We start from the raw sequence: 17,136 nt of genomic DNA on the forward strand, positions 1-17,136 counted from the left end.
GTGCAATCCATGATATGCATGGATCAGCATTCAGCACCTTGGTTATAGAATTCTAACTTCCCAGGAATGGCGGGAATTATAGTTGGGGCTTTGTGATAATTGAATTTGGTTTCATAAGCATGTTGACCTTGGCCAATATGTATGCAAATAATAAAGAGAAGTCACCCACATGCACTGTTTTCTTCATTTAACCACATGGAACTTACCATTCCTAGCCATGGATCTCTCTCTGGGGCAGACTTGTTGAGGGTTCTCCATTTGGTTGCATTTTTACATCAATTTTGGGATGTTCATTTATATTTGCATCTCACATTTGTAAAGACTATACTTCTGCTGATCGGCACAAAAACCACATAACCTGAGGGTTACTTAAGTAATGGAACTGACACAACTGCATATCAGAAGTATAATCTGAATACGTAAAGACAATTTGATCATGGAACTGCAAAGTTTAAAACCCTTTTTCTCTTGCATATTGGCAAAAAATCAGGTACATAAATACACCGCTGCAGCGGCAAAATAGGAGTAAAAAGGAAAATGGCACACCTCATAATATCAATAATTTGGCAGGGCAAACAATCGAAATGTGGATATCAGCCTAATGTCCCAGTGGCATGACATTCCAGTAACATGATGTACCTAAAACACATCCAATTACAAGGATCTGCAGCTGGTTGATCTGTACAGCATCCTGGAGTGGATTTCATCATCCGTGATCCACAGGAACATAAATCATGAGGTAACCCAAGGAATCCCCTCTTGACCCCAAGACAGAACAAATTACACTATACCATGAACCATAAGCCCACGCAGAATATGCCAACCCGCTTTCATATCTGATACCATTTTCGCCCTTCCATTGCCTTGACAAGCTCGTTTGCCAATGATGCAAAGTCTTCTGCTCCACTTTGTAGCTCTTCGGTGCGCTTACTAATTCTCTGATGAAGAAAAGGAAATAAAAGAGAGAGACAGAGAGAATGAACTTGTTATTTACTGGTCCAATGTTCAATGGTATGAATACAAGGATACAAGTCGACAGTTTATCAAAGCATTTCATGACAAAAGTCCCACATCAAAATATATTCTAATGTAAAAGAAAATGAATTTTTTAAATGTAGGTGATAATGATCTCAAAACATTCCGACCTGTCCAGATGGAAGATATAGAGGCTACTTAACACTTAAATATTTCACAGAACTATCACTAAATAAGTGTTGTAAATACTAGATAGAACTGAGATGTGAAACATTTTCATCACAAAATTGGAGTTGCATTCTAAAGATCATGTATATCTTCAATGCTCTGTCGAGTTCCTAGCAAAGGTTGGGGAAAGAAGAGAAAATCCCCCAAAGGGACTTTTCTCTTTGTTTGGCTGTTCCAAGAAAATTATGAGCATCAATATGATGGGAGGCGATATTCCTGTCTGGATTTTCTATTTTCTCATGTCAAGGAAACTGATCTGTGTCTAAAACACTCCTTTCTAGGAATAAACAAAGTGTAAGGCAATTCTATCCATGTCAAATGAGCTCCAGGGCAGTCCCTGAGCGTTCCTCTACCGCTAGTTTTTCCTTGCTCTCTCTCTCTCTCTCCCTCTTACACAAGGGCTTGTACCCCCACACAATCTTTTCTGGGAATAAACAAAGTATAAGGCAATTTATCCATATCATGAGCTCTAGGGCAATTCCCAAGTGTTAATCTACCTCTAGTTTTTCCTGCCGCTCCACAAGCTTGTCTCTTGCATGTGCAGCCACTGAAGAGGCATCCTGGAATCAGGTACCAAGCAAATAGAAACAACCAATTAAAGAAGCTGCAAAACTGAGTTGGAAAAAAAGGAGTTGATAAACTAAAGCTGTCAAGTGAAATTACTCCTGTTTTTCTGTATTTAGCTATAATTTCTTCACGTGTTCTCATTCTGGGCTCAATATCAGCAGTTGTGCCTTGAAATAATCTCTCTCTTTCAGTTCCCTTCTCTGAAGTGACAAATGAATATTATATTACTAGTTCATAATACTTCTAACATATAAGAATACAGAAATAGCTGACTTACCTTTCTTATGATTTTTCACTTTTCGGGAAGAGGTAGATGCCACAGGTAAAGGTTCATCATCTATTTCAATTTCATCTGTACCAAATAGAAGTATGCAGTCAGGGAGAGTAAATGAAGAGAAACTGAGTGTAGAAGTAGAGAGAGAGAGAGAACCTATGTTAAGCTCCACAACTTCCTGATTATCCGTAGCAGTTGGAGATGGGTCTGGGAATGGACTCCTCAAAAATATGTCCTCTAAGTGTGCAAAATTAGACTTAGCAGATGCAGAAAGATCCACATTATGGATCACCTTTCCTCCTTTAAAGCCTTTAACAATACCACTCAGAACCCCAGGAGCAGTTCCCTGTATCAACATAGATAAGCTGCAGAAGCAAAATATATATTTCATGTGAAAGTCACAATTGAATCCTCTGTACCTGCTTTTTCTTCTGGTTTGAAGAGAGACCGATGGCAGCATCTGCAGCAGCTGCAAGAACTTTATCATGGAGACAAGGAAAAGATTCCGGAATCCTAGAACAACCAATATAGTTCTTTTAGAATCTTTCATTTCACTTTGCATTCACATTATAGTTTTTAGCTAACCAACAAGTAATGAGGGTACCTGAAACCATTTTCACCTGCTAATAGAGAGATAAAAGCCAACTCACACCCATTTGCCTATAAAAATTCTCAGTATTAGATCATTGGAAGTACTAAACATACAAAGAGCGCCAGTACAATAAAGCCAAACCATTACTATAGTAGAGTATACATAAGCAGACTATGCATAATGTGGCCTCAATTATCTTTTTAAATTTTTTTTGACATGTTTTTAGATAATTGTTTTTCTAAAAATATTGAGAATACTAATAATACAATACCAGTGCAATCTGCCCATCATGAGAAGAACTGATTGTCTTGTCCATGTTTGCCTTGAAGGCCCACCTCAAAATTGACATCAAGGAGCTTTCACTGACCACTTCTAGATCTGGCAAAGATCTACCAAAAGACAGGTCTCAGTAATATCCATCATTTGAGAATAGTACTAATTAGCTGTGTGAATATGTGTGTGTCTGTGTTTGTTTGTGTGAGAGAAAGAGATGTCATATGATAATTATATCATTTTAAATTTGTTGTAACAAGATACACGCATTATAAATAAACACATAACAAGTATAGGAATAAGCATTTTACCTGATTTCAATTGCTCCAGTCTGATAAAGTAACATCAGTCCATAAACTTTCTCATCTTTCTTGAAGATTGTAGTCCAACAACAAGGTTTTGCAAGTTCCACTTTACAAATGGGTTTATTGTCCCCCTAACAAAATTATATCACCTTAGCTTGCACAAACAAGTACAGTACAATTAGAAATGGAAAATAGAAGTCCATGACCACGCACTTGAATCACAGATTTTGTAGGGTATAATCGCAGTGCATTTTCACAACATAGCAAAACATGTGAATCCAATAATCTTGCCCCAGAATACATAGTTTCTGAAGAGGAGCCAGGGGAGTTAATTCCAACTGGAACAGTGTCTTGCACAGGCTCATTCTTGGTAGGAGCCTCATTGGATGATTGTAGCTGCTTTTCATTTGATGATCCAGATACTGGAACATTGTCCTCTGGAGTACAAGAAAAGAATTTCTTAGAATTCTACAGATCATAAATTCAATCCAAAATTAGAAACACATTTCTAATTATTACTTCCTAGGTTAAAATTGCACTTGCCTATAACATACATGGAAATCGCAGTTGATTCTTTTTTCAAGTGCATTGGCCCAGAGTTGATCATGTTACCAGTACTACCATCAATAACAACAACCTTTGAATCCTTGGTCAAGATGAACATTAATTCTTTTGGAGGATCATTAGAAATTTCTGATTCAGAGTGCTTAGGGCTTTTCACAAGGGTATGATTGTTTGTAATGGCTTTCCAAATAATTGAAATGACTGGAGAGCTAGAGCCAGATATGCAGTCCATTGATAACAGGACTGATAGTGAATTCATATCAAGCACTGCAACCTGAAATTGAAATATCGAATTCAAAAATCCTTGAGAATAAACAAACTGAAAGCATTACCCACGAATCTAACTCCTGAAAATGATGAAAAGGAAATAAAAAACAAACAAATAAATAAATACTCACATGACCACATTCAAATCCTACTGCAAGCTTGCCTCCCTTGTTTGTATATTTTAGTGCCTGAATTGGGGAATTGAGAAGACAAAAGGCAGCTCTACACTGAGGCCCTTTCTGTTGAGGCAAGACATGAACTATGGAAAAATTTGAAAAATGTCAACTCAAGAAAAAAGATGGTACTGTATTAGTGATTTGAGACAGGAAAATGATCTAAAACAGAAGCTAAAATCTTATTGTAGTGAATGGAATATGTTACTTCCATAAATATAAATAAATAAATAAAAACTTCCCAAACTAATTCCTTCATTAGTTGCAAATCAGTTGGCTAAAAAATGTGATTAGCATGAGATTGCATGTGTTAATTGCTGGATTCTAGCAAAGCACTGGTCCCACTCTCATTTCCAGCCATCAGAAGCTGGCTAACCTAGTCACCACAAAAAGGGATTTTCTTTTTCTAATCAAAGCACTCATGTACTTTTTCTTTCAATCTTTACAGATCCTAAACATGAATTTTCAAGATTTGTGGTTTGCAAATATATGAGCATTGCATATACATGAGTTTAAAATCAACATTTCTTTTTTTATAGCTCTACCACTCAGTTTTTTCAAAATCAACTCTTGATCAGCACTAAACAAAATATTTATTTGAACTTCCCCAAATTTGGAATTTTGGGATCCATTTTGATTTTTGGCCACTTATAAAGAGTTTTAAATTTTCAAACTCCAGCCAATCTCATAGAATAAACCTCCCTTTTTTTGCATGATTCAAAAGATGGGCATTCAAATTTTTCCAGGGGGGAATGATCACACTCACACCAAAACCAATATTTTAAACCTTCTCATCAAATCTGCAATCAGTTGATAGGAACAACACTTTGGGAAAACAGGCAGTAAGCTTTTAGAAATCTGAAGAGTCACCTTCTTGATTACTTTCTGTAACAAAGTGGAAGCTTGTCTTATCTGAATTGTCATTTAGGTCATAAACACGAACCTACACAAGTTCAACACAATAAGCAAATAAAGATAACACCAGATTATTCTCAGCCTCAGAAAAGATATTCAGCAAAAGAAACATTTCCTGACCAGACCACAAGCATTGCCAACAGCCAAGCTTAATGTTAAGTGGCAAAAGTCCAATTTTGACACTGAGGCACTTGAACCAGCCACTTTTATACCCTGTACCTGCCAATCATATGAGATAAGTTGGGACACCATAGGTCTGATCTGAAAAAATATTAGCCATTTATTAAATTTAAGGACAAAAAAATGATGGAACTTGAGGGACTCTTACCTCGCCTTCTAAAACACAAATTAGTGACAGGACGGGGTATGTGGCATCCCATATCCGAACAGACCCATCTTGATAACCTGCTACATACACTCTCTCCACCCTTTTGCCCTCAGCAAAAGATAATTGACTAGGCACACCACCAGTCAATGGCCACTTTGCACGTCCAGTCAGGGTTGGTGTTGAGACATGTTTCATAACTGATGCTATCTAATTGAAGACCACAGAACACAAATTAATAATTTAATTACAAACAAAAAATTAAAAGATTTCAAATGCAAGAAACAGGAAACATTAAAGGCCCGGTCATGCCATGACAGAAGTTCAATACCTCTGACAAAGCCTTTGATGAGTTTCCACCTGTGTGTAGAAAACTGAGCTTTGCCACAGTCATATGTGGATCAGATGTAGGTACAGCAGCAGGAAATTCCACAGCAGAGAGAGATGATTTCCTTTCTTGCTGAGATATTAAGGCAGACAAGCTAGCATCATCATAAAAATGCAGTTGTCCAGGGTTTGTCAATACAAATAGAGAAGCATTCTGATTAATCCCTGTAGCCCCAGCAGTTGGTAACAAAATCATGTCTGCAAATGAGCCAACAAGTGTAAGCTCCACACGTCCAGCACATCTTAAAGTCTCCACTCCAGATGACCATTCAAGACTCAAAATCTGTAGTAGCCACATGGAGAAAATATTAAGAGCACATGCTACAATTAAACAACAAAAAGCTAAACATGTAAATTGATGGAGACGTTGAAGTATCAAGTTTACATTTTCAAAAGCCCTAGGAACAGAAAAATTTTCAGTACCAAATTGATTGTGAAAAAAGGAAATTCCCACCACATTGTGCTTACAAATGTGAAAAAATTTGCATTTAATAGTACAGTGTTATGGCAGCCATCCACAACCAACTTTGCCATCTCCAAAAAAGCATTTGACCATTTTAACATTTTCACATTTTTAAAAAATACCTCTCCAGTGTACCAGTGTTTGCCCCTCTCTGGAATTTATTTATTTATTTATTTATTTTTTATAGGTAAGATCAGAAAGCATATATACTAAATAAAACATATTACTGTGTTAAATACTTATAAAAAACTTACACCTTTCGAATCAATATTATGATATGCTTTAACTAAGGAGTTAGCTTTTTGTTCCAATGTAATAGAACTCTGTGCAATAGCAGATTGATTATGAAACAGAATCTAAAACAGAAATTGAGTTAATACCCACCGTCAGAACTTCTTCAGATCCTATTGCATCACCACCATAAATAAAAAGAAGGCCATCACAATCATTATGGGGTTTATTACTTGTGGACCAGTGCAAGACAATGATAGGGAGTCTCCTTTCAGCAGATGATAGTTGGAGCTTAACAACATTATTGCCTAAAGATCCAGTTTGTTGGCCTTTAGTAGAGGCTGCACTTGATAGGTTCCAAAACAAAATATCTCCATCTATATATCCCACAGCAAGAATAGACCCATCAGAAGAAGCCCAACAAAGAGCACTGATCTCTTTCTCTTCTAGATGTTGTTCAGATGCATCGTCTGGCAGATTACTATCCGCTTCACTTGGAGAATCAACAGCTCTATTGTTCAACTGAAGATTCTTATCACCCTTAGCAACAATAATCTGAGCTTCAGAAACATCCCAAAGAATGATCAACCCATTCTCATATGCAATCAATACTCTGCAAAAGCACTGCAGTTTTAAAAATCCAAGTGGAGGAAATCAACTGAAATTTCTAATCAATTTTTTGTTAGTCTCATGTGACAACAATATGACATCTTCTCTTACCATGTGATGGACATAAACATGGAGCATGCTGCACAGGACCAAAACACAATAAATCTTTATGGTATTTAGAAACTCACATCTACTGACTCGACATGGACACTGTTGGTGTTTGTTTGCTGGTGCCCCAAGTTGTTTAAATATAAAAAATTACTATAATCCGTCCATTATTTATTAGTTTCTATCAGTCTCTATAATAGCCATCTCACATGTACCTGTGTCATAAAAAAGGCTCATTTTTTTATGCTTTGAAGTTCAAAAGTTTTATCTCTTGAATTGAGGAACATAAAGTAATTGATTAGCTAGTAAAGAGAGAGGTAGAGACTCCACTTAGCATTCTCTTTGTTTTCTCTGTGTACGAAATGATTCTTCACTTTCAGATACATCATTCATATCTTAAAGAAATGTTGGCAAAGCACCTTAAAACCCAAAATGCAAGATGATAAGACACACTGTAACCAATGTTTTCTTTCAGATTAATTAGCCATGCATGATATGGTTTCTAAAGCTTAAGAAAAAGATAAATGAATTGAAACAATAGAAATCAATAAGGCCCAATTCTGGTTTCAAATTTCATAGCAATAAAATAATATGATAAGCTTTAAGCACTCTTTGTATCTTGCCTGTTCCCAGAAGAACAAGGCTGGGGAAGAACTCCAATGACGGGTTGGTGATTAAAAAACGAAAACCCAGCTGCTTCTGTGAAATAGAACACAACAATGGCATTATATAAATATTGAAACAAATTAGACCCACAAAGATATTAAAAAACAAAACATATACATATCATAGAGAAGTAAACAGATGTTTTACAGGTCATTATGGATCAACAGTCAGGCAATTAAAAACAGGCAACAATTACTGATAGAAAACTAGAAAATTTTGATGCTTGCATGTTACAAGAAGCCGATTATATAGGTGCAAATGCTTGACAAGCAAAGCTCATTTGAAAGGGATGGATAACGTTTGAGAAAGATTTTGGCTTCTTGTGGAGGAGTATAGTCCTACTTTGATCAGGTTTTGTATTTTGTGGGAAGGACCTCTCATCCTTCTCTTGAACTTTACTATTATCAATATATATTTTGTTTCTGATAAAAAAAAATGCTTGACATGAAAAGCAATAAAAATTGAGTCTCCTACCAACCAGGAATTTGAGGTACAACTGATATATAATTGCCTTGGTGTTGAATCTAAAGAAACAATGTTCAAACTGGCTATAGACCAGAAAAATCACCCTTTCCTATGAAGCCCTACAGAAATAGCACCCACTTAGTTTTCAGTTTAAAATTTATACGCAACTAATTTTATATGTCAATCAGAAGATGATAGATTACACCATTCTTAACCTGCAAAAGCGACTTCTAAAAAAAAGTAAAATAATATAATTGTTAAAATCTCGTCTCATGCCCTGTTCATAATTGTAGGATCGTTGAATACAAATTACTACCACCAAGAGTGATTTAATGCACTTGAAGGGCTGGAGAAAGATCAGAGGAATGTGGCTCAAGAAAGTGAGAAAATAAATTATAGCATATGATCTAACAGGAGATGCTGCTCTGGATAAAACTGCACAGCAAGAAAGGATTCATGTGGTGAAGCCCAAATGGTTAGAACATAAGGTTTTCCATCTCAGTTGAGTCAAATATATGTTTCATCCATTGTATTCATGCAGATTCTGTTGAATTCTCTTCACATCTTTAAATTTGGAATAATTTAATAACTTCAGTATAAAATGAAGAATAAATTCTAGGTGTGTATGGAATTCTGCAAAAAGAATCCAAATATTAATAAAAGCAAAAAGATTAAGGGATTAGCACCAACAGATATTAAGTACTTGGAACAACAATGTAAGCATCATTAATCATGAGAACAAGGAAATTACCACTTATGGACTTTGCAAAAATATTATATGGCAACTGCAGAAGCTTTCCATCATCAGCTTCACACTTCAATACGGAAATTGAACCATACTCATCTCCAATGTACCTGTATGTTGTGACAGAATACCATGTTATTATTTTTTAGGTAATTTGTAGCCTATTAAAGTAAGATTTGACAAGCACAAATTTTTGCATTACATGAAGTTGGAGCCACTGATTACTGAGAAAGCAGTAATATTGGATTCCCAATGTAAACAACAAGAAATACATTGTCTCTCCAGATTCCAGACCTGCCAAAATTGAGAATTTAATATACATATATAACAAAAAAAGTACCACAGAGTTCAAGGCATCTATGTATTTGGACCTTCTGCAGCACCTGATGTTCAGGCAAAAAATAGAAGGAATATCTAATATTTTTAAGACATAAAACTACATGTTCAGCACGCACATTTGAAAAGTCAAAATTATCTAAATGTTCAAAGCATCTCTGGCAAGTGGCACTCATTACTCTTCAACCTTGAGCAACCATAAAAAGGTGGAGTTTGAAGGGCATTCCCTGCAGAATTAGAGTAAGTTGGGGAAGTGGAGAAGTGCTTCTAGAGTGATGCAATCAGAAAATGCTATATACACAGAATAATAGAAAATTGGAAAACCAAAAAACAAAAAAGGTAAGTAAAAAAATCCATGAAATTAGCAAAACAGGAATGAAAATGCTACGATAAATTAATAACAAATTAAAAAAGGCAAGAGTAGACCAAGGAAGGGGGACATTAGAGATTAATTTGAGGTAGTGCAAAAATAAGGATAAGATGAGTTAAGTAAGCTAAGTGGCCTGTCATGTCCAATCAAGATAAATAACTGCACCAAAAGAAACAGTTTGTTTCATTTCAAAGGCATGCAAAGGACAAGAATAAGTTACAAAGGATGTGGTTAAGGATAAGAGAATTGGGAAAAGGGCCTCTGCAACTCAATCCAAGTAGCTTTGATCAGTTTGGTCAAATAATTGTTTCCATTTATTTTGCTTAGCCGCTCACATCAAAATACTGTCACTTGTGAAGTTCCATAGCTTCCCTCATGTTGTTTGCTAATGTTATATAGTTTTAGACAAAAAGCCCAAAATAGAGATGATGTAGGACAACCCTAGGATGGTTGCCTATACTCAAAAGTAGGTGGGCAAGGGTTTTTATTTTTAGGGTGTAAGGAGAGGAACAAGGAATAAAGTTCATGTAAAAAAAATAGAGAGAAAGAAGAGAAGATACAACAAAGAAGAGATGGAAACCTTAAAGTCTCACTAAGGCCTTTTAGAAGTTTTACCTAGAAGAAAATCAATGGAGTCTCACCATTGAAGATTCCAATACTTGCAATAAAAAAAACATAATATTATTAACATCAATCAATTCATTCATTTGATTTACATCGATTAGCCTTATTTATAGGCTTCTCTACGAAATCCAAAGTCTACAAGGATTCTAATAACCTATTATGACTCTAATTTTTATTATCTTATAACCTAACTAGCTAATCTTAATTTGACTCCAACAAATACTAATCCTAATTTAATTCTAATTAATACTAATCTTAATTTAATTCCAACTAATACAAAAGTCCCTTTCTTGATATATATCTTAGAGATTCATCCTCATCAAGGAGTAGATGCCAATTTAAAACAGAAAGGATATTTACAAGCAAATGGTATAAGTATAAAACCAAAAGCAGAAAAGAGCAATGCCCAAACTGCCTGCTTAAGGCTTCCCTGCCCAGACTTTGGAGTACTTTATTTGTTGGAAAGTTAAAAGTAACATTAACTTAAAATAATTTTATTCTTCTAATAATAAGAGTTAAAAATTATTTTGGCAACTACCATAACACCAAAAGGTCTTAGCACTTGACTAGCTACTGTGATCAACCTGTCAGCTGCCTTGCTACCACCACCACCTAAATCCTAATAGTGCTGGTTTCCTTTCTATGCTTTAATTACACTGGTAAGAGTGATCAGTGAAAACTACAAACAAACATAAATGCCTTTGATGCTTCATGGTACAAGAGACACTGCAATGTTGTTGAATAACGAGAAGGAACTTGAGGAGGCACACTAAGATGGAAATTCAACAAAGTTTTTCTCTTATTACTCAATAAGACCATATGAGGAACTCATCTCTAATAAGAAACAGAAACTGTGCAGTAAATAGAGAACCAAATGTACCTGAATCTCATCATCATTTGAGATGCTGACTAAAAAACCCTGGTTTTGTAGAAACTGCCAAAAAGGTAAATGTTAAATTTCAGTAGAATAACTTTTCTCAGGGGGTAATGGAGTAAAAAATGTCATAAATATCGTCAAGGAACTAGACATGAAGTTTGCATGATCTCTTGGTGTAGCTGAAACATTGCATGTTAACAAAAATTTCTCACATACCAAGCTACATGAATAGCAATTAGCAATTAATCTGAATTAAGATTCATGGCCACTCCAAATGGTCAATCAAGTCTCTCACAGTCGACAGTAAACAATCATTAAGTTCAGTGCCAGTTTGTATATTAAGCTACAAACCTCTAGGTATTTGTAAGGTAATTGCTTTGGGGATATGAAAAGTCCTTCAATATTATCACCACCAATCACTTTTATTCTACCATCACTGCAGCAAATGGGAAAGAAATGTGATAAAGCCACCATGTTGCACCATATATAAATACAGCATAGATTAACTAGAACAGGTATGCATAAGATTGAAAATATGTAATTTTTTTCTATATTTTGGAGGCATATCTCATCTTTCACTACTCACAAATTCATTCTAGTGAATATGTTGTTTCTTATAAAAAAGAATAAGTTGAATGGCTTAACATGATTCACGCAGCCAATCAAGATGATGAACTAGTTATGATGATGATAATTATACCATGATGACATTGGTGCAAATGAAGATTATGATAACTTTTCAACATTTATGCATCGTACATGAAGAAGACATTTTGGGAGCTAGATGAGCATGTACACATCAACCTGAAGCAAGAAGACAGGCAAGCCTAGGCCTAAGCTCAGACAGTGTTGCAAAAAGCATGGACTGTGGTTATGTAGATTTGAGTGTTGCCAATTCAACCTGTAAAAAAAGAAACTAACTGCTGCCCTACTTAATTAGACTCAACCCTCCATATCAGCTAGACAGAGGTAAAGAAACAGTGACACTCCACTATTTATACATGAACCATATTTGAGAGAGAGCTCAAAACCTGGAGTCATGTGGAACTTCATCAATATCATAAGGATTTAAACCATATAACAAAACTTTCACTCTAACAGAATAGAAAGGTAGGCAGTTACTTATGGAATATTATATATAAACATTTGCTATTTACTCTTTGATTTGCCTCAATTTCCTATTAAATTTATTATGAGAGTGTCTCAACTCACAGTGTCCCAATGGCTAAGAGGCGCTGAATGGGGTCAAAAGCCAGGATTGATGCAGTTGATGGGATACCATAGTGAATAGCAATTCGCAGATCTAAGTCTGTTAATGCCACACTGCTATGTTGTTCATTCGGCTGCATCATGAAAATGGGAAAAAAATTATTTGCCAGCAATTAATTTAGTGACAGAAAAAGGCAACAAGTCAAAGAATGGAACAACGTAATCAATCTCCCAAGAATATTTTTTTTCTCCTCATCATGAGAGCATTGTTAAATTTAAACAGTTTAAGCAAATGAATTTTCCACACATTGCTTGCATTACAGCTCAATGGCATTTCCTTAAGCATGAAATCTAAATTTTTCAGAAACAATGGAGTGGTCATACTACTTCTTGATGCCTTTGATTCCCCTAATCACATCCGAAAAAAAGGAGAATGTACAAGTGCAAGGTCAATATCAATTCACACCCACTTTTAATCCATGTCCATTAAAATATATTGTTTGAACATGCTATAGGTGTGCAAGATTGTAAACATTATGAGATACATGGTAAGTGGCCAAAACCTAGCAAGTCTGGAGAAGGCTACAAAGACGTAAGCTTATCAATAACTGCATTTGATAAAACTATATGCTTGGCATGGCTTTTGAATTTGTACATAGGCGCCTAAACAATGGGTAGGGCCCTAGATGTTACAGTACCAAAAATCTCAGGTTTAAATGCTTGCATACATGTTTACATGCACAGCTTCAATTTCAACTCTATCTCTTCCTGCAGGTTGACCAATCCCTATTCTTTACATCTAACCTGTCCTGGTGATAAAATCTTGCAGTATTTGAAACCAAAATATTGACAGTGTGATGTAGGACAACCTTGGGATGGTTGCTTACAGTCAAATAGGTGGGCTAGGATTTTTATCTTTTAGGGTTTAAGGAAAGGAACAAAGTATAAGGTTTTATGGTAGAGAAAATATAAAATTAAGACTAGATAAGACGAAGAGGAGCTGGAAACCTTAAAGTCTCACTAAGGCCTTCTAGGAGTCTCACCTAGAAGAAAATCAAGGGAGTCTCACCATTGAGGATTGCAACACTTGCAATAAAATAAAATAAAAATGTCATACTATTAACATCAATCAATTCATTACTTTGATTTACATTGATTAACCTTATTTATAGGCTTCTCTAAGAAACCCAAAGTCTACTAGGATCCTAATAACTCATTATAACTCTAATTATAATTGTTTTATAACCTAATTAGCTAATCCTAATTTGACTCCAATAAATACTAATCCTAATTTAATTCCAAGTAATACCAATTCCCTTTCTTGATGTATATTTTAGAGATTCATCCTCATCAATTCCCCCCAACTTGAAAGAAACAATCAACATCAAATTTTAGTGATTTTCCACGATCAATTGAAATTCTGAGCAATGTCTTCCACCCTTTCTTTCTTCGTCGTCTCTTGACCACGATAAGACAAGATCTCAAGATCTCTTGAACTTATTCAATTTCATGTAAGACAAATACTAGACTTCGAAAAACTTTTCAATGATGTAGAACAAGTTGATAGTTCTCGAAATAATTATGTGTCTTCAACAAACTTGTGGAGAGTTGCTTCTCACACTCTTCTTGTAAACTGTCTTGTAGAAGAATAAGATTCTTGAATTCCTAATATTTAAAAGAAATATCAACAATTCTTATTATATCATAGGATTCTTCATGTTTGCCACCAATCATGATAATGCTTTGCCTTGGAAATTCAAGCACCGGTTCTTCTAAAGTTTTTACAACTTCTTTGAGCTCTCCTACAAATTGCTCTAAGATCAATTTCATCCTCTTGCATTCTAGATTCATCATTGACAATTTTTTCCTCCTCTAGTAACTTCAAATTGCTTCTTAATGGGAGCACTCAATGGCCCTTCTAATTTCAAGGATGCTAATATTTCCTCTTATTTCTTAAGTGGTGGAATTTCCTTCATTTGATGAAGGATCTTCTTATGCCCATTGCATGCAAGTGTGTAAATGTTTTCATATCCATCATGTTGGACTCTTTCATCAAAAAGCCACTGTCTTCCAAGCACAATATAGGCAACTTCCATTGGCAAAACATCACACCATGTTGATAACTCAAAATTATTACTGAAATTAAATGTCACTAGACAACAAGAACTCACCAAAATAGATGTGACATTTACCCATGCTATTTGATAAGGATTTGGATGCTCTTTTGTCTTTATATTAAGCTTCTCAACAAGCTCCTTTGAAGCTAGATTGGAACAACTACCTCTATCAATAATCAAAGTGCATGGTCTCCCTTGGCAAGCAACACAAGTTTGGAAGATGTTAAGACATCGCCAATCCTCCTTCGTTTAGCCTTGGTATGTTCACCAATGGTTGCATAAAAAAGTCGTACCCTTCAACCATGTTTGCATATGTTGCTCCACTCATCAATTGCACATGCCTTTATGCCAAGAACGTTTGCTTTGATACCAAAACTGATGTAGGACAACCTTGGGATGATCGCCTACAATCAAATAGGTGGGCTTGGGGTTTTATCTTTTAGGGTTTAAGGAAAGGAACAAGATATAAGGTTTTATGGTAGAGAAAAAATAAAATTAAAAATAAACACGACGAAGAAGAGATGGAAACCTTAAAGTCTTACTAAGGCCTTCTAGGAGTCTCACCATTGAAGATTGCAACACTTGCAATAAAAAAAACGTAACATTATTAACATCAATCAATTCATTACTTTGATTTACATCGATTAGCCTTATTTATAGGTTTCTCTAAGAAATCCAACATCTACTAGGATTCTAATAACTCGTTATAACTCTAATTCTAATTGTCTTATAATTTAATTAGTTAATCCTAATTTGACTCAAATAAATACTAATCCTAATTTAATTCCAAGTAATACTAATTCTCATTCTTGATATATATCTTGGAGATTCATCCTCATCACAGTGACACCCAAATGTAGCATTTCATGAACTATTCTAAGCTTGTGTGAAAGAACACAACAGTAAAAATTAAAGCGAGTGCAAGATAGGCAAATGATGGCATCCATTTGGGAGCTTCATTCATCAAATTTACTACCAATGTGTGATCTCCTATATTCTAAATTATTGTTAGAACACTTGATTGATGATCAAATATGTTGATAGTCGTGACCACTTTGATTAGCACCCAACATTTCTAGTCAAAATATTTAAATTATGTATTCACTTCTAGCCAATCATGATAAATTGGTATCATAAGGCGCTGAACAGAATCCACATGCATGACACAATGGAAACTCGTGTGATATGCATTTAAAGATTCAGGGAAGAAATTCCTAGTTAAACCCACCTCCAATTATCAGTGTCCCTTTAACTTTCTCTCCCCTTTAGCCTAGGCACTGTTGGGATTGTAGGGAGTGAGAGAATTGAAATGCAAAATGATGAGAAATACATTTAAACAGATTTCTTTCTCATGCTATTTTTGGTTTTTATTCCCCTTTGCTTTTCACCCTATTTTTTCCATAATCCAAACAAGCCAAAAACTGTTCAAATATTTTAGCAACATAAAAGTAAACTTTAGCCCAAAAACTCAGCACTGATAGATTTAGCAATGTTGAAAAGGGGAAAAAGACAAACAAATGAAAACAAACAAACAAAACACAAATTTCACGACTTCATTTATCACTTTTCTTACCCTCATTCTCACCATACTTCCTGTTAAAGAACGAGAATATAAACCTCCGTTTGGTCGCCGAGAAAAGTAACCCAACTAAAAGACAGAAAATTTCACATCGGCTACAATTCATTCTCTAAGAAAACACAAAAATTTCCACTCAAATCAACGCCACTATACCCACCCAATCACACCACACCAGTGGAGTAAAATATCTAGCAAAATTTTCCATATTTATCCTTTCCCTTCCTTTTCCTCCAGTTTCTTGGCAACCAAAAACCGATCACCATTGCCGTCAATAAACAGAAAACAAAATAAAAAATTAACATTCCAGCAGAAAACAAAAAGAATCAACACACAGAATCCAACATCTGCCACAACAACTCCGCCAATGGATGATCTGAGACTGGCGATTTTAAGTTTACCATACCTGATGATGATCTTGATGTTGATGATGTTGATGATGATGAAGATGATGCTGCGTAGCCTTCTGTATAAGGCGCTTGGCGAACATAGCGATTCAGCCTCAGCTCCAGCTTCAAGGTTGCTTTTGTTTTCAGTGTTGGTATTTGAACATAGACTCTGCTCCAATTGCACGTAAGTCAATGGATATCATCGACGCCCGCTTCCTTCCTTGTTGCCATACTGGGAATGTTTTCAAATCGGACCGGAGTCACCGGGGCCAACTGATGGATTCGTGGACCGCCCGGTTCATGCTTTTCAGCTTTGTTCTTTTAATATATGTAATATGTTAGCCATCTTATTGTTCATTAAATTCGATATTCAATTCGTGGTATGATTGCTCGTGAGTTGTGACAGCTTGTGATGCTTTTGATTTTCAAACGTTTTTTTTTATATTATTTTTTAATTAAAATTTGAATTTATAACAAACAAATACTTAAAATATCTTCTTCTTCTT

At 35.3% G+C, this 17,136-nt stretch overlaps 1 protein-coding gene across 2 annotated transcripts; it reads right to left on the minus strand.

The window, feature by feature from the left end:
* Nucleotides 1–439: 439 nt before the first annotated feature.
* LOC117920488 (lethal(2) giant larvae protein homolog 1-like) lies at nucleotides 440–16,896 on the minus strand. Of its 2 annotated transcripts, XM_034838058.1 has the most exons (24): nucleotides 16,648–16,891; nucleotides 12,552–12,682; nucleotides 11,691–11,775; nucleotides 11,343–11,396; nucleotides 9,335–9,426; nucleotides 9,139–9,242; nucleotides 7,880–7,955; nucleotides 6,693–7,152; nucleotides 5,790–6,128; nucleotides 5,462–5,668; nucleotides 5,254–5,352; nucleotides 5,089–5,161; nucleotides 4,177–4,304; nucleotides 3,758–4,052; nucleotides 3,428–3,651; nucleotides 3,221–3,345; nucleotides 2,908–3,025; nucleotides 2,649–2,704; nucleotides 2,464–2,557; nucleotides 2,201–2,390; nucleotides 2,048–2,122; nucleotides 1,867–1,970; nucleotides 1,701–1,763; nucleotides 440–938 (listed from the first exon to the last, which is right to left on the minus strand). In XM_034838058.1, exons 1-24 carry the CDS (start codon nucleotides 16,729–16,731, stop codon nucleotides 831–833), a joined length of 3,384 nt encoding a protein of 1,127 aa, XP_034693949.1. In that variant the 5' UTR covers nucleotides 16,732–16,891; the 3' UTR covers nucleotides 440–830. The 2 variants fall into 2 exon arrangements, with proteins under 2 accessions (XP_034693949.1, XP_034693950.1); XM_034838059.1 differs by lacking the exons at nucleotides 440–938; nucleotides 1,701–1,763; nucleotides 1,867–1,970; nucleotides 2,048–2,122 and having other exon boundaries at nucleotides 2,269–2,390; nucleotides 2,665–2,704; nucleotides 16,648–16,896.
* Between the last annotated feature and the right edge of the window lie 240 nt (nucleotides 16,897–17,136).

This window comes from Vitis riparia, chromosome 8, assembly GCF_004353265.1.
Source record: "Vitis riparia cultivar Riparia Gloire de Montpellier isolate 1030 chromosome 8, EGFV_Vit.rip_1.0, whole genome shotgun sequence".
Classification (NCBI taxonomy): Eukaryota; Viridiplantae; Streptophyta; class Magnoliopsida; order Vitales; family Vitaceae; genus Vitis; species Vitis riparia.

Bases quoted from the DNA above. Each gene is read 5' to 3' on its own strand.
- LOC117920488 (XM_034838058.1), bottom strand. From the start codon at position 16,731: ATGTTCGCCAAGCGCCTTATACAGAAGGCTACGCAGCATCATCTTCAT. The intron at 6,129-6,692 runs GTGGGTATTAAC...TGGCTACTACAG, and splicing joins GATCTGAAGAAGTTCTGACG to ATTTTGAGTCTTGAATGGTC. The intron at 2,391-2,463 runs GTACAGAGGATT...ATGTTGATACAG, and splicing joins CAAACCAGAAGAAAAAGCAG to GGAACTGCTCCTGGGGTTCT.